The 23,109-nt window shown below is 47.1% G+C and overlaps 2 protein-coding genes across 5 annotated transcripts in view; one reads left to right on the plus strand and one right to left on the minus strand.

Moving 5' to 3' along the window:
• Nucleotides 1-12,736, minus strand: part of ACOT7 (acyl-CoA thioesterase 7) — a 176,990-nt gene extending 164,254 nt beyond the window's left edge. The window contains exon 1 of one of the 4 annotated variants that reach the window (XM_066607329.1): nt 12,599-12,736. In XM_066607329.1, coding sequence (XP_066463426.1) covers nt 12,599-12,645 — 47 coding nt within the window. In that variant the 5' untranslated portion in view covers nt 12,646-12,736. Of the gene's footprint in view, nt 1-3,165; nt 3,234-12,598 lie in introns of those variants that run through there. The other 3 variants (XM_066607327.1, XM_066607331.1, XM_066607328.1) reach the window with 3 other exon arrangements.
• Nucleotides 1,071-22,623, plus strand: LOC136632441 (speriolin-like protein). The gene is made up of 3 exons (XM_066607333.1): nt 1,071-1,084; nt 21,689-21,828; nt 22,223-22,623. The coding sequence occupies exons 2-3, from the start codon at nt 21,757-21,759 to the stop codon at nt 22,553-22,555; spliced, it is 405 nt and encodes a 134-aa protein (XP_066463430.1). The 5' UTR covers nt 1,071-1,084; nt 21,689-21,756; the 3' UTR covers nt 22,556-22,623.
• The last annotated feature ends 486 nt before the right edge of the window (nt 22,624-23,109 follow it).

A 23,109-nucleotide genomic window follows, 5' to 3' on the forward strand; every position in this document is an offset into this window, starting at 1 on the left:
CAATATAGTTGCTTTCTACATGGCAGTAGGGCCTTTGAGCTCCCTCAGACAATAGGGCCTTGGTATGACTGCTGCTTCTGCACCCCCCTCCCTTCATATAGTTACGATTTGTATAAGGTATAACTAGAGCTGTAGTTAATGGGTTGACAAAGCCCCTTTAAATAGTGCTACTTCTTTAACTTGTCTAGTGTGTTTTTGTTGTAGTCTCTCCCACCTTTCTATATGCCTTTTGTAGTGTCCGCTTATTAAGTGCTGGTGTTAAAGGGAAGCGTTAGAGAAGGGTTTATTTAAGGGGAGAGGTTCGTTCCCTGCAGGACAGGAGAATGTGGCAGTTCCACGTGGCTGTCCAGAGGGGCCTGCTACATATCCATAGAGCAGCTGGACCAGTAACCACCTTGGTGATTGCAGGAAGAGACATCACAAGACTGCAGAGACTGCTACAGTACTACTGAGCAGAGAGAGGCTGCTCGGAGTATCCTATCAAGTCCCCAGTCAGAGTGAGCCTGAGGCTGGGCAAGTTGTAACCAATTCTTAAAGGGATTGCCAACTTTCTACAGTTTGATTGGATTACACAACTGGAAGACATGCGATTTTCAAATGGGCATGTATTTAAAATTCTGTTAACATGCCTTTCTTATACCCGTGCAGTTGACCCCATTTGCCCAGTAGAATGGTATAGTCCATGGACTGGTCTGTCCATAAAAATGGACCTCAGTCACGTGACCCCGGTATTCAACAGTCACTGATGAGGCATCCAAAAAAGGTGAATAGTAGATTACTGAGGAGCAAAACTCATCCCTAAGGGGTTAATGCTACCTCTGAAAGGGCTGGAAGTGTGGAAATGCCTAGGGTGTACTGGGCTCCACAATGCAACACTTGAGGTAACTGCTCCAAACAGAACCTGGTATCTAAGAAAGCTGCTTTTGGTATCTGAAACTAGAGTCCAAATCCGTGTGTATGTGTACATACATGTGTGTGTATTCAGTCCAGAGGCCCTCACAGAAACGTCACGGCTGACGCGCCGGCTCCGCTCTGTGCATGCACCTGCTGGGCACATAGCAGAGCGGGGAGACGCCGGGAGCAGGTGAGCAGAAAAGCAGAGGAAAGGTAATGAATGGATTTACTATAGCACTGAGATGATTTAGGACTTCGGTCTCAGAATAAAGATGAACTGTATTCAGTTACAGGATTTATAACTTGTTCAATGGGACTGACCTGATTACAGCATTATTAATACTGTAGTCGTTTTCCAGCATTGGCATTCATTTGTATTAAGTACAAAATAGTATTTATCCTAGGAGTCAGCAATAAGTCATTTTAAGGTAAAAAGGTAAACTGCCTAACTGCCATCGTAACTTTGTTCACTTTTATCCCGTTGTTCTTGAATAAATATTGTCCATTTTGGTTACTTCATCTGCTGCATTGTATCCTGAGTCTGTGCTGTGACACTGTTTCCCTGCGACATTGTTACCTGCAGTGTCTTATGTCTATCAGTTTCTATAGAGAGGTTAGTATTATATTCTCCCTATCTCCTCTGTGTAGTGCGTTTACCAATTAAAGCGGCCCTCCAGACCTGGACCAATAAAAATTGGCGCACCACTCCTCTGACTACCGGGTGCACAGGGTGTATAGCATGCATTGGTAGACTAAGGCCTCTTTCACACAAGCGTCATTTTAAGGATAGCCACATAAAAAAACTGTGACTAACGAAGCTTAAAATCACGTGAACGAAGAATAGCTGAGACCAAGTCGTGGCTATTCTTTGCGATTTTTCACGGTTGGCCGCAGCATCTTAAGAGTACTGACGCCGCAGCCCCTAAATCCTGTGGTCGCCAGAAAAATGGAAATTACTTGATATGCCTCATTGGAGGCAACTGTCATTGTTAAGCAGCGATTACCGCTGTTGAACTCCCTTCCCCTCCCTTTTTCACCCAAGTCGCATAGACTCCCATAGGAACTTATGGAGCCTCCGGCGTTTTGCCATCAAAAGATAGGACAAGATCTACATATGGGTGAGCGCAATATCGGGCCGAGAAACTCAGCATATTGCATCTGTGAAATACCGATCCTCTCGCTCGAGTTTCACACACAATAGAGGATCGGGAGTGTTTTCATTGATTTCAATGGGAAATCTTGCATCACACTCACATGCGAGAGCCATGCAATGCATTAAAGGTCCTATTGAAATCAATGGGCCATGCATTCCAAGGAACGCAAAGAGATGGAACATACAGCGATTGTTATAGGACTCCATTCAAAAGAATGGGGTTCACATTCGTGTGAGATTTGTGCATGATGCAACACACAAATCTTGCGTGAATTTCTTGGTCATGTGAAACTGGCCTTAGGCTGCTTTTATATCCGCGTTAGGGTCAGTTCAGGGTTCACATCGCTCTGCTCCGTTTTTGCAGGAAAAAAAAAGGAAATAAAAGTGAAAACTGAACTGTTTTTTCCCGCTTTGATTTCAATGGGGTTTTTATAAAAAAAAAACAGAAAGGCTTCCGTTTGGTTCCATTCTGTTGAGTTTCTGTATTTTTAAGAAATATCACAGCAGTCTATGCTATGTGTCCGTCAGGTTTCCATTCTTCGGAAAGGAAAAATAGCACAGACTGCAGAGTTATTATCCTGTCAATAAGAATGGGAACCTGGTAGAATGGAAGCAAACGAAGCCTTTCTGTTTGCTTTCCGTTTTTTGAAAACCCACTGAAATCAATAGGGAAAAAAATGGATCAGTTTTATTTCAGTTTTTCACCTCCAAAAACGGAGAGACGGTAACCCTGACCTGACCCTAACGCAGGTGTGATGGCAGCCCTAGTTAGAAGCAGTGCAGCCATCTTTGTGAAGGTCCGAAGGGACAGTTATGGTAGAGTTGTAATATGTGCAGAGCCCTGTGGAACATGTATGTACTATATAATACTCGTCAGGCCAGTACAAGTAGCGCTGCCCTCAGGGGCCCACGGCTTACACTTCACCAGAAAGCTGATACTACCAGTATGTTCTGGAGAACTTCTGTACAAGGTGAAAAGGTTGCAATGGCATGAAGTACCCTTATGTGAATGCCCTATATACATAGCTAGCAGCGTATATACTGCGTATCTCATACTGTGCAGCAAGATCTCAGCTGTCCTCAGTAAGATGTCTCCTGCATTGCCTCAAATTACTTACAGGTCTCCTAAGCCAGGCCTGATCTCCCTTCTCCCAGTCATGCAAACACTTAATTCTTCACCCCTCCTACTCTGCGCTACGGAGGCCTCGCTGCTGCCAAACTTTTCCAAAAGCAGCAGAAGGAGGGGGCAGCATTTCTATAACATGCTGTGTAGTAGATCGGATACTTTCACCAAGACCTGATTTGCAAGAATATTCCTTTGATGGCTAATATGCTGATATCAAATGTTCTGGATTATCAATTAGTGACAGGGAAGGAAAATGTAAATCATATTAATTATAATGCCATACTTTCCTTTTTGTAAGGGAGATCCTGTGATCATAAACCACAGCGATCATTGGTGGGGTAACCCAGTAGCATGTTTTCAATTGCTCTATAGCGCCATCACAGGGGAGGTGAAGCATTTTACCTAGGTCTGCTTTGTAATTTTTGGCCTTGAAAGGTGTTTCATAACCACAGATTGCTGTGCAGCCCTGCGACCTTGCGCTCACATTGAGGTAAATGCGGTCGCAGTGCAAGTCGTAGGTTGCCACGATTGTGGTTCACGGGTCATAGTAAAAAAAAATCCAGCCTAGGATTTTTGACGCAGCAACCTGTGACTTATACTGTGACCCCTGTTGTTGCCAAAATTCGCTGTGTAGTCCCAGTCTTAAGAGTCCTGGAGGTCATGACATTTTATTAGCTCAGAATTCCCTACACTTGCATCTCATTGAAGATGGCTCTACTGGTGTAAAGTAGTACTGCAAGCATATAGAAAAAACTTATAACATCCTGTTCTAGGCTACTTTCAGTCAAGCGTATAGCAGTGCATTTTTATGACTTAATTACAAATGAGTGTCCAGACCCAACCACGGGTCAACTGACCCAAACTCCCAGCATCATGGGGATCTATGATGACATATGTTTGGGTCAGTAAAGCCACAGCTGGACAGCGACATTCGTTTGTACTATGAGCAGAAAAGGTGCCCATAATATGCTTATCCAAAACTGGCCTTTTTCAGGCTAAACAGAATGTTTAATTTCAGAATATGTTTTTTTCTGCAAACTGCAGTATCTGAATATTACAGTGGAAATCTGACAACATGTCAGAGAAATCATTCATTGAGCAACAATCATCCGGATTATTACCATTTTATTTACGCAAAGAACTTCAAAGTTTGGACCCTGTAGGTACTATGTTCATTGTTTGCAGGAACAAGATATTTCAAGAAATCTCATTCACACACTGTGAAGAAAATCCATAAACTAACCTTTGGTGCACATTTTAAATCTGCAGCATGACCACTTATGTATTCAGCCTGGATTACACCTTTTCAGATGAGGCTATGAAATCTATGTCAAAGTCTGCACCAAAGTCTGCATGTAACAGAAGGATTTTATGATGTGAAAATGCTGCTACGTGTGAACGTAACCTAAGGGTATATTCCCTGGCAGCAAATTTGTCTGAGGCTGAACATCTATTCCATACATCTGAATGGGTTGTCTCTGCAGCATGTGTATGGATTTATACCATCTTCACTCCAACGTACAGAACAGTCAACATACATTTCTGCGGTATTAATGTAACATGTCTCCACCTGAACTATGGGTGGAGACATAGTGAGTTACAATAAGTGCTGTGGTAACGCCCCAAAGTTGCCGTGGTTGGTGGAGCTGCAGGAGAGGGCACAGCGGGCCTGCCGAGCCGCTTCTAGGACTAAGGTGGACAGAAGCAGAACTGGCTGCAGCACGACTCTCTGAGCTGCTTCAAGGAGCTGGCCGCCCAGAAGCAGGAGCGACTACGGCAGGACTGCCGCAGCGATTTTCAGGAGCTGCCCTGCCAGTGGCTGGAGTGGTTGCAGCGCCGGTGACGGGGCCGCTGCCAAAAGGTGGGTGGCTAGCAGCAGGATCAGCCGCTACTGCACTGCCAGAGCCGCTTCCAGAAGCTTGCTGAGCATGACCTGCAGCACAAGCAGCTGCAGCGGGACAGCTGGAGCCACTTCCAGAGGTTGCCGGCAGGTAAGGGGTGCTGGAAGACCAGGCAGAAGCAAGAGCTCAGATGCTAAGGAGAGCACATCTGCAACAGCCAATCAACAGGTGTGAGCGTTCCCTTTTACTCAGAACGGCAACCCATGTCTCCACCCATTATTCTGGTGGAGACATATTACACCAATACCCATTTCTGCAACAAATCTGATAGTGAACACACACTTACAAGGGTTGTACGATATTAAAAGAAAACAAAATGGTCCACTTCCCACTCACTCCCAGGAATAGCACCACTCTTGTCCACGAGTTATGTCTGGTATTGCAATGTTTAATTCAAGTTAATGGAATAGAGTTTGATTACTAAGGCTTCCTTCATACAGTTGTGGTCAAGGTATAGTTAAATCCGCGTCTGAAAAACCATGTAATTTTGCTACAGTTTTTGGCACAGCTGCGGTCTTTATAAGTGAAACATGTAAAATAAATATTTATCATGTGTGAAAACTGTAAACAAAGCCAAAACACATGTGGTCTTTCAGATGCAGTTTAAACTGCACCTCAATCTCAACTGTGTTCATACCAAGACTGTGGAGTAAGCCAAACTTCTGACTCCTCAATTCTCCCAGACTCCAACTCCTTCCATATAGGACATATATTTATTAAAATACAATTTCAGAACACAAAACTTTGGTAAATTGTAAATATGTAATACACTTTTAGCAATAGGTCATTTCAAAACTTTCCGAAATTCCTATGAAATATGCAACAAATTCTGCATTGAATTAATTAGACCTTATTTATAATATATATTCTTTTATATGCCAAAGTCAGTACATTTCTACTGACTCCACCAAAATGGGAAAGAGACGCCACAGCCTTCGTTTATACACCATGAGGGCTCTTTCACACGGCCGTGACGATTTTCGGCCGTCCGGCCGTGCCACGGCCACAGCACGGCCGAAAATCGCATGAACAGGCAGTAAAACACCTGTTTTAATGCCCATTCAGATGGCCCGGGTCCGGCGAGTTCACGCCGAGCCCGAGATACCGTTGGGCGGTGGGTGACAGTTTAGCTCCGCTAAACTGCCTCCCTCTTTCCGCCCCCTCATCGGCTCTCAGCAAGGGGAGGGGGCAGGACGGGGCGGAAGCTAGTGTGCTAAGCTCCTGCCCCCTCTCTGCCCCTTTTTTGGCTGCCAGCTATGGGAGGGGATGGGGGGGAAAGCTTAGGAACTAGCTCCTACCCCATCCTGCCCCCTCCCATTGCAAACAGACTGCAAGGGGTGGAGAGAAGGAGCGAAAGGGGGGAGACACATTGCTAAACTCCCTCCCACCTCTTTTCTACGGGTGCTACCATAGGCTCCCAAAGGAGGCTATGACAGCTGCCACAGTATTCTGACCAGGAAGACAGTTCCTGAACTATCTTTCCTAGCCGACGTAAAAGCGCCCGGGCAAAATGCGCCATCTTGGCCAGCCGGGCGCTTTTACGCCACAGGAATATGCCCATCTGAACTGATGCATTGTAAACCAATGCATCAGATGGGCAGCGTATATCGTCCGGGCTTGAAGGTGTGGCCAAGGCACGCATGTGAATGAAGTGTAGTGGCCTGGAAATAGGCACTAATTACCACTGTTTAGTTATGGGGACCGGTAATATAATAATCGGCCCTAGAGTTTAATCTGAATCAGTTTACACAAGGATGCAGGTAGCCTAGAAACCAGACAGGCTGTGATTGGCTGCAGACAAACTTGTCAGGTGACAGAGATGATAAATAGCCGGACAACAGTCGCAGGAGGCAGGGAGTGAGAGGCATCAGGCAAAGCAAGTGCCAGAGAGTAGAGGCAGAATAAGCTTAAGAAATAAGTAAAGAGTAGTGAGAAAAGAGAAGCGACAGGCAGGGGAGCGCCAGGCGGAGAGAGAGAGAGAGCGCTATAAAAAAGAAGCACCCGACAGGAGAAAAGAAAGTGCCAGGCAGGAGAGAGAAGTGAAAAGAGACAGAGATGAGCCGTGACAGAGACAGAAATCTGAGAAACCTTGAGTAACTGAGAAGTAGAGACAGCTTTTACAGGGAATTTAAAAAAATGTAAATATAAAGAGAGGGAGAAGAAATAAAGACATATAAATACCAAGAAGGATAGAGAGAAGAAATCCAGAGTAAGCTCCCAGTGTATACATGAGTTAGACACAGGGGTCTACATTGTTGCAATTTGTGTATCAGTTATGATGCACTCAATGTGATAAAGAAAACTACGGCCTCCTGTCCATGGGTGATTTTTCACTGTGTTTCCCGCAGCGATAATCCGGCCGTGGGAAACGCAGTGAACACTTTCCATAGACTACTATGGAAAGCCCCGCTGTCCACAAGCGAAGAATCATAGCGATTCTCTGCTTGCGGGATTTAAATCGCAGCATGTTGCGATTTGTCGCAGTGAGCCTATCTGCCACTAATAATAATAAAATTAGCGCTCACCATAGCGCTTTGTGGCGCCATGAACAGGATCTAATGGCTGCATCCCTTGTGTAAACTGACTCAGATTAAACCCTAGGTCCGGTTATATTACTACCGGTCCCCATAACTAAACAGTGCTACGTAGTGCCTATTTCCAGGCTACTACATCAGCCTAAGGCTGGTTTCACACAAACATGTTATTGGCACTTTTATGGATCTATGATGCTCTTAGTTTGGGTTGGGAGAACCATAGTCTGGGACAATTGTCCATATTACAGATGCATAAATGTGCCCATAATACAATTGTGTGGAATCAACCTCAATGGGTTTTCTCATCTTAAAAAGTGACTATATAGTGCTAGGGTGTACCATCACTTCCATGGTCAGTGGAGGTCCTACCTTTGGGACCCTCATCGATCCTAAGAGTGTAGGGACTTCAGCACCGATTCATCTGTTCTGCAGGGCTACTATGGCATAGGTACTTAAGTAAATGAGACCAGCTGCAGTTCCCTGCACAGTGGCACCTTGTGAAAGAACTGCAGCACTAAATGCACGCTGATGCCCTTCATATTCAATATTGTACAGATCCAAGAAGTCAGAGCACCAAAACTAGAATCACCTTCCTAGCTACAACACCCCATGAGAGATTGGAGGTTGCAGTGGGGGATGAAGTGACCATTGTACATGCCTACAACTCTCATTTCCATCGTGCCCAACTGTCTTTCTACAGGTGATCTCTCAGGCTATGTTGCTCCTAAGGGTCCATTTACATGGGATGGATGTCGGGCAAACGATGCCCAACACTCGCCCCTGTGTGTCTTCGCTCCCGTGCTCCTGCATGAATCATGGTTTAGCTTCAAAGCAATGAGTCTTTAAAACAATGTCATGCTTATTCCTTTATTTGCTACACAGCAAGTTGAAACAGCACCCTACAAGCTCGTGTTGATGTAGATAATTGTGTTAAACATGAACGGTACACAAGTTGATCTATTTTTGCATTGTGAAACAGAATGGGTGCAAGCACAACAGGCGGCTCCACTAACATCAATACCCAAATAATGGCTGCAAGCGTACTCTGACAGCTTCCTCAAATACGGCAATATTTATATAGCCGATAACAAGTTGTGCGCGAGGTTTCCGGGTGTAACGTGTCTTGTACAGCACACAGACATCCTGTCTGTATGCTGTGTGATACACCGCACGTTGCAAGTCCTATTCTCACGTAGGACCTGCTTCAGTTTTTCCATCTCACATCGGTGCGAGAAAAAAAAACCCAAAATAATTGCCCGTGTAAATGAACCCATTGGAAATAATGGGTTATTACAATGTAAAAATCATGTGTGTTGCGCAAACACACAGAACTCATGCGTTTGTCTTATATAAATACGGTCTACATCAATCATAAATGAGGTCAGAACTTGAGTATTGCACTGTGTAGTGTTGCTTGTGGGTCTTCCACAAGCAAGGTAATAGTGGGAATAGTGCAGAAGATGGCACATGCTAATGCCTAACCTCACACACATGAAAGCCTTGCAGTATATTGACTGTGCCTCCATCATAATGCTTGGCTACACAGAAGCAATGTGCCTGCCCCTTCACACTCCAGTGCTGTGGCAGAGGCTGCTGTAGCGGGTATTCCAGAGGAATAGAGGCAATTGAAGTGCTGGGTGGAAGCCCCACCTGCTGTCTGTGGTGTGGTTAGGCAGGGGGAGGAACGTGAAGACTGTGGAAAACTGCTGGCTGGAGGCTCTGTCCCCACCATGATATCACTGCTAAGTCCCACCCCTTCAGGAACTAGCTTGAAGATTCTGGAGGCACAGCAAGTGCCCTAAATGGGATTTCAGTTATACCACAGGGGTGCAGCAAACTGAGGCAGAAAGTGTGACAGCTTCAGCAAAGAGACAGCTTAGCAGCAGATGATAATGGGCCATGTCTGTGACACATTAGCAGCAGAGGAGGTGAAGTGGCAGGAGCCGTTTTTCTGGGAACGACTGTATCCTCATGTTGAGGAGTCATCAGGAGGAACAAAAGGGCTCTGATGACTGAGGACCAAAGATGGAGTGCCTAGACCAGTGTTTCCCAACTTCAGTCCTCATGGAGCCCCAACAGGTCATGTTTTCAGGATTTCCTCAGTGTTGCACAGGTGATGTAATTATTGTCGGCGTTCAGACATTGCCACAGGTGTTCTTACTATATGAGATCCTGAAAACATGACCTGTTGGGGCTCCATGAGGACTGGAGATGGAAAACACTGGCCTAGACCAGTAGACCAAAGGGCTCTGATGACAGGGGTCGAAGATGAAGGGCCATCCGGATGGAGCCAGAGAGCAGCATGGACATCTGAAGGAGAAAGCTGAAGTGAGAATGTGATATGAAGCAATGTATTTGGTCAAGGGTAAAGCTTTCTTGCAAACAGTAGCGAGGGGCAGAGAGGGGGCGGGAGCTCAGTGCACTGCTCCCGGCCCAACTTGCCTCCTTTCCCTGCAGATAGGGACAGCGTATATTGGACAGGCATGAAAACCCGCATGGTATTATTGTAACTTGATGCCACTGGAAGCTAGGGGTTTGACAAAAGAAATGCCCCTCTCACACCCCTAGCTCCTGATTGGGTCAAAGCTGGAAGGTCCTAGGAGCGTGTACATTCATTTTACGTTTTCCTGCAGGTTTACCTGACGGCTGTAACATGCTATAATTTTAAGCCTATAATATAAGCCTAACAAGACAGTGAACCCTCACCCTAAGGGCACATTCAGACAACCGTATATTGGCCGGGTATTCACGCTGGCCAATATACCGCGTCTCTCTCTGCAGAAGGAGGAGGCGGTCGCTCCCTCTGCCTCCTCTCCACCCCCTCTCCGCCCCTCTGCACTATTTGCAATGAGAGAAGGTGGGACAGGGCTAAGTTCTGAGAATTAGCTCCGCCCCTGTCCCGCCTCTCCTTATTGAAAATAGTGCAGGGGGGTGGAGAGGAGGCAGAGAGGGGGCGGGAGCTCAGAGCACTGCTCCCGGCTCTTCCAGCCTTTTTCCCCTGCAGAGAGGGACCCCGTATATTGGCCGGCGTGAAAACACAGCCGATATACAGTCGTCTGAATGCGCCCTAAAGCTGGGTTCACACAGGGCGGATTCCCGTCGGAAATCTCGCGGTTTGGCCGCAGCAAAAACTGCGAGATTTCCGCCGGGAGAACCGCCGCTGTCTAAGCCGCGGCGGCTTTGAAGCGGCCCGGCCGCATGCTTTTCCGTTGCGGCCGGGCCGCGACGAAAATAAACAAAAAAACGAAAGTAAACAGACATGCTGCTTCTTTTGAAACCGCGGCTGCGGCGGTTCAACCGGATTTACCGCAGCGGATTAGCCGTCCCTCTGTGGACGAGGTTTCTGAGAAACCTCGTCCACATGGCTGGCTAATCCCGAGATTAGCGGCCGCGGGCGGATCTGCTGCGGCAGAACCGTGGCAAATCCGCCCTGTGTGAACCTAGGCTAAGGCAGCCGGCTACTCACTGTGACCCAGCACTTCTAAAGGCTTCCCCACTGCCTCCAAGTTACCCTTTCTCAGTGAAACCCAGCGCCCAGGTCGCTCCCTCGGTGTCCGGCGGCGCCGCTGTGTGCTCCGACGTGCTGAGAGAGGCCGTACGCCGACTCTCAGTGTGTGTTTGCGGCGCTATACTGTCCCTGCTACCTGGTGTAGACTGACAAGGGGGTCTGCGGCCGGCCACTCTGAAGGCAAGCTCTGCAGTAAATGAGATGGGTCTGGTGCGCGGCGTCCCTCGTGAGCCGCAATATGACAGTGACGGGGTGGGGGGGGTCAGCCAGCGGTAACGCCGCCGCACGGGGCTGTGCAATCCCTGCTCCACACACCGCTCTTTCCTTCCCTTGCACATGGGGCTGTGCATTTTGGATTTTTACATTGAAACTTTTGCGGGCTGCCAGGACCTGCTGGTTAACAAGCTATGCAGCCTATCAGGTAGGGGGGGGGGGTGACCCTCCTGTCTATCTTGTCTCCACCAGGACTTCCTGGTGGCGTCAAGATACACTAATACCAACCCGGCCGATATACTCACGTCGGTATAAGCCCTTAGACTGGATGCACACGGGAATATGTGCATTTGCACTGCATTTCTATGTGTGGCAGTGTTTTTTACTATATATGAGAGAGAATAGCGCAGGAACAGCTATAGCGCCCTCTTCAGTTATGCAGTTACAGTGGCCAGCTGAAGATGAATTTCTCAGCCCCGTCTTCACTCAGCTGTATTGTTGAAGAGGGGTTTTGCATGAAAAATGTACAGAATAGGCTAATAAATCCTATTTAAGAAATGCATAGAATCACCAACGCTGCACATTAAAAAAAAAAAAGTGCAGTTACTCTTTATGTTTATAAATAGGGGTCCAAAGTGAGTAACCCCCTGTATTAACTTGCCCTAATAATGCATTAGAATCAAGGTCAAGTTTCTTAATGCAGACCAATCCAAGCCTGCCGTCATCTGCCATTCATGCTTCCCCGCAGTGGGAACCACAATAAATATGGTAACTGTAGCAAAATATACATAATTAACAATGTATCAACATCAGCACAATGCAATATCTTATATATGTTTCCACTACAAATATAATAAACATGCCTACAGCAGCACAAAGCAATGTCGCACAGCAGATTATGTAGAGATCTGGCATTACAAACTTCCCAGAAAGTCAACTCCTCACTTCACCTCTAGATCAGGGCATTTAAGTGCACTGATGTCTATTAGAACAGCGCACCCTAGTGGATGGAGCGCACACCAACAAGCGTGAGCAGTGACCTAATTCCAGCTTCTCTCTCTATACCCACAGCATAGGAGTAGTTGTCTTGCGCAGGCCTTCACTGCTTTCTGCAAAGTCACAGCTCCCCTCCCTCCACTGCATGTCACCCAATGCCGGCAGCACCCACGTGTATTGCAAACACTGCAGGCAATGAATGGTTCCACCACATTCTATGCAATTGTAGGGGTGCAAGTCCAGTTCTGCTGCCAAGTCCCCCTTTATACATACCTGCTGATCTGGATAGCTTGGGCTGCTTGCTCCTTGTGCAGAGACATTGCCTTTTCGGGGTGAGGATGGCTTGTAGCTGCTGAAGGTGTCTGGCTGTTTCTGGATGCTGAGCCTGGAAGGGGAGGGAGATGTAGGAGGAGGAGAAGAAGGGCTGGATGACAGTAGCTCAGTCCTCCCTCCTGCCTTCACATCACTGTAAGGGAATGTAATGACATACCTCTGCTTGCCAGCGCTGGTTACCTTGCAGTAAGGCTATAGCTGCTGTGCAGGCATTTCCAGCTCATTCATTGCTGTTAGTTACGTTTTGAACGCTTGTAGAAATGTGTTTGATATTAAAAAAGCGCGGTGATGTAGATCTGATGCACCAGAAAATATGAAAATAATAGTAATAGTGACTGTTTCTGGGAAAACTAGGTGAAAACCAATTAGGAGAGTTCCTGTAAGGATTGTCAACCAGCACTGCCAACCCAAACCCTAAGGGCTCCTTCACAGGAGTATGTGGTGACACAGCATTACGTGTGAATACACGCCAAAATAGTGCATAGCGATTGTCAGCATGCAGCACGTACTTTCTCACAGGCAGGACACAGCGAATTCCGCTCGTGAGAAGCCGCCCTAAAACGCAGTTTTATCTGGTGATACATCCCACCACCTGCACTGCTGCACACACAGACAGACTTGCTGGTCAGGAAGTTGGGAAAGTAGGATGACTATGTGAAAGCTGTAACAATAGTAATACTAGTTATCACCCAGATATCTCAGTTTTAGAGATGAGCGAACGTACTCGGTAAGGGCGATTTCGCAATCGAGCACCGCGATTTTCGAGTACTTCACTACTCGGGTGAAAAGTACTCGGGTGCGCTGTGGGTTGCAGAGGGGAGTGGGGGGTAGCAGCGGGGAACAGGGGGGGAGCCCTCTCTCTCTCCCTCTCCCCCCCACTCCCCGCTGCAACCCCCCGCTCACCCACAGCGCACCCGAGTACTTTTCACCCGAGTAGTGAAGTACTCGAAAATCGCGGTGCTCGATTGCGAAATCGCCCTTACCAAGTACGTTCGCTCATCTCTACTCAGTTTCCTCTTATCCCCTCGAACTAAGCATGGACTAAAGTAAGCTTAGCATATGCCTTTCTGTTTACCCCCTCACCGCCATATATCTTTAATAGAGATGAGCGAGCACCAAAATGCTCGGGTGCTCGTTGCTCGAGTCGAGCTTTCCGCGATGCTCGAGGGTTCGTTTCGAGTAACGAACCCCATTGAAGTCAATGGGCGACTCGAGCATTTTTGTATATCGCCGATGCTCGCTAAGGTTTTCATTTGTGCAAATATGCAAAACCTACGAAAGTGATGGAAACGACACAGCAACGGATAGGGCAGGCGAGGGGCAACATGCTGGGCTGCATCTCAGGTTCCCAGGTCCCACTATTAAGCCACAATAGCGGCAAGAGTGCCCCCCCCCAACAATTTTTACTTCTGAAAAACCCTCATTAGCAATGCATACCTTAGCTAAGCACCACACTACCTCCAACAAAGCACAATCACTGCCTGCATGACACTCCGCTGCCACTTCTCCTGGGTTACATGCTGCCCCCCCTCCCCCACACACGACCCAGCGTCCGCAGCGCACACAATAGTGGCCCTGCGCAGCCCTCAGCTGCCCTCATGCCACACGCTGGCCTCATAGCCACACCACCCTCATGTCTATTTATAAGTGCGTCTGCCATGAGGAGGAACCGCAGGCACACACTGCAGAGGGTCGGCAGGGCCAGGCAGCGACCTCCTTTGAAAGTGTGGGCGATAGCCCACAATGCTGTTGAGAATTGATAATAGATTGACGTTCCATCTTCATTTCAATCCTTTGCCACCTCTGTCAGGAGCTGCAAATGTGGGCATAAAGGGGAGTCCGCTGCCAGCCCAGCACTTCTACACATCTCCACAATGCAGCAATACTCGGTGTGGGAAGTAAGTGAGCGGGCCCTGGGTAAGCCTCTGTCCCACCAAACACCCTGAGTGGCCCAAGGTGCTGCGAGTGACATAGCAATGGGGACTCCATGTGTCCACACATTACTCATTCTGTTTGGGTGTCGGATACCTCATCGACAACGCTAGGGGTAAACCATCTGCACTCTGCACCCTACCCAAGTCTGTCAGTGTTTTGGGGACAGACAGGTAAAACACCTCAATGGGAAGTCTGTGTGCACCCACAGCATGGGTGGCCCCCAGGAACCCACAGACGGTACATAAACAAATCCCATTGCAGTGCCCCGGATAGCTGAGGTTACGTGATAGAAAATACATGTAGGCTTTGGCCCACACGCTATGCCCTAGACATTCGTGGTTTCTTTAAAAGTGCCAGGCAGGTACAACTCCGCTATGGCAAGTCTGTGTGCACCCGCAGCATGGGTGGCTAGTAGGAACACACAGACGGTACAGAAAGAAATCCCATTGCAGTGCCCCGGATAGCTGCGGTTGCGTGAGAGGAAATACATGTTGGCTGCGGCCCACACGCCATGCCCTAGACATTCTGGGTTTTTTTTTAAAGTGCCTGGCAGGTACAACTCCGCTATGGCAAGTCTGTGTGCACCCGCAGCATGGGTGGCAAGCAGGAACACACAGACGGTACAGAAAGAAATCCCATTGCAGTGCCCCGGATAGCTGAGGTTACGTGAGAGGAAATACATGTTGGCCTCGGCCCACAATCCATGCCCTAGTCAGTCTGGTTTTTTTTAAAAGTGCCAGGCAGGTACAACTCCGCTATGGCAAGTCTGTGCGCACCCACAGCATGGGTGGCAAGCAGGAACACACAGATGGTACAGAAAGAAATCACATTGCAGTGCCCTGGATAGCTGAGGTTACGTGAGAGGAAATACATGTTGGCCTCGGCCCACAATCCATGCCCTAGTCATTCTGGGTTTTTTGGGGGGCCAGATAGGTAGAAAATAGGAAGATTTTAAATGATCACCAAAAAGTTTTGTAAAAGCACAGATACAAACAGCCAACTATGTATAAAAGCTCTCACTATAATAAATGGAAAACAATTATACTATCTGGTCAATTCAAAAGACTCCGATGTAATTATACAAAAAAGATTTCGTATCCCAGAGTAATATCGTTAAGGGGAGGGATATCCGCACCATCTGATCCCAGCAGCATTTAATACAGCAAAAAGTGAATCTCAAAAAAAGAGAAAGGCGTGAAGATCCATAAAAATGTAACATCCTGGAGCCACATGTGTCGCAAGACTCCATAGGCTCCCCACCACCAAGAAAGAATAGCCTTGATGGGTGATATTATTACTAAGGTTGTAACTCGGGAACTAGAGAGTCGCCATAACAGACAGTAGGTATAATTCAATCTCTGCAAGACTGCTATAGGTCAGTCTTGTAGAGGATAAATCAGTAGTAGAGATGAGCGAACGTACTTGGTAAGGGCGATTTTGCAATCGAGCACCGCGATTTTCGAGTACTTCACTACTCGGGTGAAAAGTACTCGGGTGCGCTGTGGGTGAGCGGGGGGTTGCAGCGGGGAGTGGGGGGGAGAGGGAGAGAGAGAGGGCTCCCCCCTGTTCCCCGCTGCTACCCCCCACTCCCCTCTGCAACCCCCCGCCCCACAGCGCACCCGAGTACTTTTCACCCGAGTAGTGAAGTACTCGAAAATCGCGGTGCTCGATTGCGAAATCGCCCTTAGCGAGTACGTTCGCTCATCTCTAATCAGTAGTCATTAAACTCTCTGATAAAGGTGGAACTATTGTTATAATGAATAAGGTTGAGTACAAAATCATGTTAGACTGATTGTCCTTGTAGATCCTTGAATACACAATCAGTTCTTAGATCTACAACTAACTGGAGAGAACTGCTTGGACACCCACATATTTTAGTACTTGGCCGGAAGTCCCCAGCCTCATCCCCCGGACCCCGGGAACTTTCCAAAGGTTGGGCATCGGTCACGACAAACTCCTCAGGTGAGAGAGGAACCATTTTTTCCCAATCAAGGGAGGGGCCCGAGAACAGTTCCTGGGAGTCTGCCTGCTCATCAGAATGTGTCATTTTCATGGAGTGAGGAGGCTGGGAGGAAGGAGGAGCAGCAGCGAGATGATTCAGAGTTGCAGCAGTGGACAGCGTAGAAGACTGGGTGGTCGATTCATCGCTGGATGCATTTTCTGCTATCCACGACAGGACCTGCTCACACTGCTCATTTTCTAATAAAGGTCTACCACGTGGACCCATAAATTGTGATATGAAGCTGGGGACCCCAGAAACTTGCCTCTCTCCTAATCCCGCAGCAGCCGACTGCGATTCACCTGGACCAGGAACTCGGCCTGTGCCCATACCCTCACTTTGACCTCCGCGCCCTCGTCCACGGCCACGTCCTCTAGGCCTACCCCTACCCCTCAGCATGTTGTATTTCGAATACAGCAGAGCGTTGTAAAAAATTAGGCAATTATTTGCCTGCACTTGGAGGCTGACAGCGGTTATGTTACGCACACTGTAGGCCAAAAAAATTATACGCTAGGCTGCAGAAAGGCCTAGCTGGCTAATAGTGAGCCACTACAACTCCTAGGTGCCACGCAGTAAACTGCACACGCGCACAGGTAGCCCTAAGGAGGATTTCTTTTTTTCAGATGTTTTTGAAAAAAAAACGGGAGCCTAGATAGCGTGTATATGTCTTTCCCTCTATCAGCGGCTGTGGCCGTACGCTGTGCGTGAAGTTGATGGGACGCACAGAGCGGTGTAAAAAATTAGGCAATTATTTGCCTGCACTTGGAGGCTGGCAGCAGTTATGTTACGCACACTGTAGGCCAAAAAAATTATACGCTAGGCTGCAGAAAGGCCTAGCTGGCTAATAGTGAGCCACTACAACTCCTAGGTGCCACGCAGTAAACTGCACACGCGCACAGGTAGCCCTAAGGAGGATTTCTTTTTTTCAGATGTTTTTGAAAAAAAACGGGAGCCTAGATAGCGTGTATATGTCTTTCCCTCTATCAGCGGCTGTGGGCGTACGCTGCACGTGAAGTTGACGGAACGCACAGAGCGGTGTAAAAAATGAAGCAATTATTGGCCTACACTTGGAGGGTCACAGTGGTTATGTAACGCACACTGTAGGCCGAAAAAATTATACGCTGGGCTGCAGAAAGGCCTAGTTGGCTAATAGTGAGCCACTACAACAGTAATGCACACGCTCACAGGTAGCCCTAAGGAGGAGCTTTTTTGGGGTACTTGTTGACAGGATTCTACACTACCACTGTCCCTGCCTCACCAGTACTGCCCCTATACTCTGTATAACTGTTGTGGTTCTTGTAGACAGGATCCTACACTACCACTTTCCGTATCTCAGCAGCACTTTCCCTATACTCTGTATAATAGACTGCAGACTGAGAACGCTATAGCTGTAATGGCCTGCACAGCCCGAGATGAAAAAAAAAGAATTGTGCAAAACTGCTCCCAGCAGCCACAACAGTAATGCACATGGTCAGATGTGGCCCTAAGAAGGACCGTTGGGGTTCTTGAAGACGCTAACACTCTCCCTGTAGCACCAGTAGCACTCTCCCTCATCTCTGCTAGCGTGTGTCTGTGGCAAGCAGCGGGCGGGACTGCTTTAAATACTCGGCGGTCACTTGATCTCGCCAGCCACTCATTGCAGGGGGGTGGGATAGGGCTGGAATGTCACAGGAGGAAGTTGTAATGCCTTCCCTGCATGTCTATTGGCCAGAAAATGGCACAAAACATGCAGGGAAGGAAATGGAATTGACTCAAGTACCGCGTGGTGCTCGTCTCAAGTAACGAGCCTCTCGAGTACCCTAATACTCGAGCGAGCATCAAGCTCGGACGAGTACGTTCGCTCATCTCTAATCTTAAATCACATACAGTAGGTGCACTGGTGTTCAAATGTTTCAGAGCTTTATCTGCACCAGTTCAACATGATCAAAACAAGAATTTCAGCTTCAGGGCGCCCACCCACTGGCGTTTTTTTTTCCCTGCGAAATTCGCAGCATTTTTTTTCTCCTGGGGTCTATGGGACTTGTAATGTTAAAATCGCGATCGCGCAAAATCGCAATTTACCGCGAATCGCGGTAAATTGCGATTTTGCGCGATCGCGATTTTAACATTACAAGTCCCATAGACCCCTGCAGAAAAAAAATGCTGCGAATTTCGCAGGGAAAAAAAAACGCCAGTGGGTGGCCGCCCTTAGAGTGGAACTTTCTGTTCCCATTTACTGACAGCAAGCAGGGATCTTGTTAGCAAGTGATCGAAGCACAAATTTTACACGATTTTCTCACCAATGTGAAGGCACCCTAATTGTTTATCATACAATGATTTTGCATAGCAAAGGGAAAACACTATTAGAGCGTATTCAGACGAGAATGGGCGCAATTACACTCACCGGCACAGAGCGTAGTTGCGCCTGAACAAGGAGAATTTTTTCCCCCTTCACCGGCTTTTCAAATTCTGCGCCATTGCACAGGTTTTGGGGTTTTTTTAATGCGGGAAGATAGGTGCCGCCCGATCTTTACCACTTGTAGTATTCACTATGTGCGGGAAAGATTGGGTAGATCCTATCTTTTCTTGCTCTGTACAAGTAGCGGCCAAGAATCTTGATTGTAATAAAAACGAAACCACTTAAATCCTATTCAAATCGGTGATTATCACAGCCGCATAATGGGAGAAAAGGGCTTATTCCAACGTGCATATATCAGCCGGATTTTCACGCCCGGCCGATATACGCTGTCTCTCTCTGCAGAGGGAGGAGGCGGGTCAGGAGCAGTGCATTGAGCTCCTGCCCCCTCTCCGCCCTCTCTCCACTGCTCGCCAGTATTTGCAATGGGAGGGGGTGGGATGGGGTGGAACTTAGCTCTGCCCGCTCCGCCCCTCACATTGCAAACAGTGCACTGAGCTCCCGACCCGGCCCGCCTCCTCCCCCTGCAGAGAGGGACAGCGTATATCGACCAGGCGTGAATACCCAGCCCATATACGCACGTCGGAATAAGCCCTAACGTTATGTGACAATCAATCGTGGCCCAAGATGCACAGAAATTGCATGTAAAAAGAAACCACTATTTTAAATGAGTCTATGAGATTTTTTTCCCAATGATAGTGTGAGATAGAAAGATTGCAGCACATCCTATTTTTGGGCGGTTCAAGAGTCTCCTATTATTCCTTATGGGAGCAAAAAAAAAATTGCTGAAAGTTCATGCGAGTGTGCCGTTTTTTGCTCCCATGTGAAAATTGCAAGTGCAAAGATACATTTTTCTCACATAACGCATCGCACTCGCATAAAAAATTGTGGGTATACAATGGCATACTCATCCATGCAAATGCACCCGAGACCGCTTTCAGACGCTTGTGAAAATCGCGTGAGATTTGTGCGTTGCACTATGCACAAATCTTACACGAATATGAACGCCATTCTTTTACATGGGTCATATACATGAGTAATAAAAAATCGCGGCATGTCCTATCTTTGGGTGTTCCCTCAGAATGTATCACCTATTATTTTCAATGGGGCAGGAAAACACATTGCACGAAGTGTGATGTGCATGCGGGGATTTCTTATTGAAAACAATAGGAAACACTTTCTGATCCTTTGACATGGCTGAAAGCTGTGCCAGAGAATCGCAACCTCACCAAAGTGATGGGTGGCATTTTTTACAGAAAAAAGCCTCGCATCAACCAATACATCGCATGGGCACGATATTGGGCCGAGTTTCATGGTCTGATATCACGCTCAGCTGTGTGTAGGAAGCCTTACAGGGAGACCCTGAAGTTGCAAGCAGTGATTTAACTATAATGTACAAGTGACCAAATGTTGCTATGGATACAGAGTTGTGTGATATTTGCAGTAAAATCGTGTTGAAACTACAACTTCAGTGTCTCCTTATGGGAAAGAAAGTTGCAAACTTTAAAAGGTTCCTTGAAACTTTCTTTCCACACAGAGAAACACTGAAGTCACCCACAAACTGCAGCCCAATTCTGTGCCACTTTGGAGCCCTAGTGGTAAATCTGCCTTGTACTAAATAGCTGAGAAAAGACAGACAGACTGGTTGCTAAGGAAATGCCTGCATCCTTAGCAACCAGTCACATATGACGTTACTGTTCCTTGTGATCCGGCTATGATATCACAGCTTTCTCGGAATGTTTGGCTCCTGTATGTTCTGACAACACAGGTATTAGCAGGACCCGGTTGGCTGCAGTACACTGTACTCTAGGCAGGGGACGCTACAATATCCATTGTCTTCACCAGCAGAAGGAAAATCCATCAAAATGTTTTCAGGAGCGTGTGGGAAGAACAGCATGAATGATATACTTCATATTGGGAAGACTGATGATGTAGAAACCCTAACTGCTGAGAGCCAGCGTCTGCTGGCTGAGAATGCCAAACTCCGTGAAATGATGGGTCTCATGCAGGAGAACGTGGAGCTTCGGCTAACGTTAAAAGACTATAAGAAGAGTCAAGACCTGCCTCCTCCACGGAAATCAAAGGAAGGCTCAAAGGATAAGGCTTGTAAAAGTCCTGGTAATTCAGACATTATTTCTAAGACAGTCTTTAATGCACCTGCTGTAGAGGGCGCCACTGAGACAGGAGCTGCTGCCCAACTGTCTTCCCAAGCAGCAGAAATGAGATGCTCTCCTGCCTAGCTTTGAGGTATTCAGCTCCTTGTCTCTCTCCGGCTGTTGGTTTACTACAATTTCCAGCATGCCCTGACAGCTGCATTTTGTGAAGGCATCCTGGGAGTTCCAGTTTAGCAACAGCTAGTGAGCCACCATTGGTAGACCAGTGATGTTACATATCACCAGTAGTGTTGTGATCGGACATATGGATAGGCCACCAGAAATGTTTAATGATTAATGGGCCACAGAGGGCGCATTATTACTTTATGGTCCCATAGAGAGAGGACTGTGACTATGTGGACCTACAGAGAGGGCACTTTTAGTATGGAGGAACTGAAAGAAGAGGTTAGCAGCATGATAGGGAGAGTGTGCAAAGCTGAGTCGTGGCGGTATATGGCTTTTACTGGTAATTTATCCTTTTGTTAATGTGTATATTGTAATTTATTTCAAGCCAAAGCACTTGAAATAATATCATTAAACTTTTACAGATGCTGAAAAAGTGAAGCAGTGTCAAAAATGCGTTGGAGAGATCGCATATCAGTTGGACCGCAGAATTATGTGCGCCATCTTCCCGGACCAGCGACTTTACGGATATTGGGTAGCTAATGTAAAAGAGAAGATCATACAGGTACTAACCTAAACTACTATCCAATTATGTAACAAATTGCAGCGCCTCCACAGGAGAAATAGAGAATTACACAAGTCCATTATAGTTAGTGGGCTGTCCGTGTAATGCATGGATGTGCTGGTCACCCAGAATAAGGTTCTGTTCGGCTTCCATGGTATCTTTGGGGCTTCTGAAAGCCCCCAGTGATGTCATGGCTGATTGCTTACCAAGCCATACCTGGTAGAATGCCTGTTAGGTTATGGTAATATGTTGTTCTATAATGTTACATTGCATGAGTGCACAAACGATCGCAAGTTCAAGTCCCCTATAGGGACTAAAAAAACGTGGGGAGGACAGACAGAAAAGGAAAGTCTTTAAGGGTTAAAAGGGCTTACAGTATATTTTATGGTTTCAGGTGACCACCTGCTCACAGACTGGCAAGGTTAACGAACAATTGAGATCTGAGTTGATGCAACGCTACCATCGTGTAATGGATGAATTGCGGAAACTGGGCTATGATGATAAAGTTCATCCCTACTTAATAGAATACCTGGTCAACACCTATGGCATCATGAAGGAGAGGACAACCATTCATACTGAAGATATGTCACCCGTCGATGATCCACAAGTCCTGAGGAAGATGATAACTGAGTACATGTTTAGTGATAAGGTGCAAGACATCCTGATTTTACTCAATTGTCTGGCATACCTTGCCAAGAAGAAGGGGAGCTACATCTTCATCTGCTAACTGCGGAGAATCCATTTATTTACAGTCCATCTTTATGGGTGATGAATATTTCTAGCAACTTCAATAAATATCCAATTCAATGACATTTGTCCTTTCTTATTAACGATGATGCTAATAATAATCATTAGTTATGTAGCTCCAGCATATTCCACAGCAAGGTCAGAGACAACAGAGATAAAATAAGACATTACATGTAGTATTATAGTCTCACATGGGTGTATTGTCATTGCACGGCGCGTGCGCAATTTTCCCACACGCAATGTGTTTTGCCAATAGCCCATTGGTTTGTATTGGGTTACTCACACCTGTATTTTTTTTCGCGCAAGCCAAACATCTATCATGTTCTATCTTGGCGTGTATTAAGCGCACATTCATGCCAAGATAGTACATGAAGATTGGCAGCATACAGCTAGTACGCATGTCATTACATATTTGCTTCGTGCTCGGGTTCCAAAGACACACGCACGGCACGCCAGCACACATGGTTGTGTTAACCCGGCCTCAAACCAATAGCCAGTTAGAACAATAGGAGTGAAGCCGCTTCTACACGGGCA

Source organism: Eleutherodactylus coqui, chromosome 6, assembly GCF_035609145.1.
Source record: "Eleutherodactylus coqui strain aEleCoq1 chromosome 6, aEleCoq1.hap1, whole genome shotgun sequence".
NCBI lineage: Eukaryota > Metazoa > Chordata > Amphibia > Anura > Eleutherodactylidae > Eleutherodactylus > Eleutherodactylus coqui.

Excerpts from the sequence above, each read along its gene's own strand:
- LOC136632441 (XM_066607333.1), top strand. The coding sequence starts at position 21,757 with ATGTGCGCCATCTTCCCGGACCAGCGACTTTACGGATATTGGGTAGCT. Across the intron at positions 21,829-22,222 it reads TAAAAGAGAAGATCATACAG|GTGACCACCTGCTCACAGAC; the intron begins GTACTAACCTAA and ends TTATGGTTTCAG.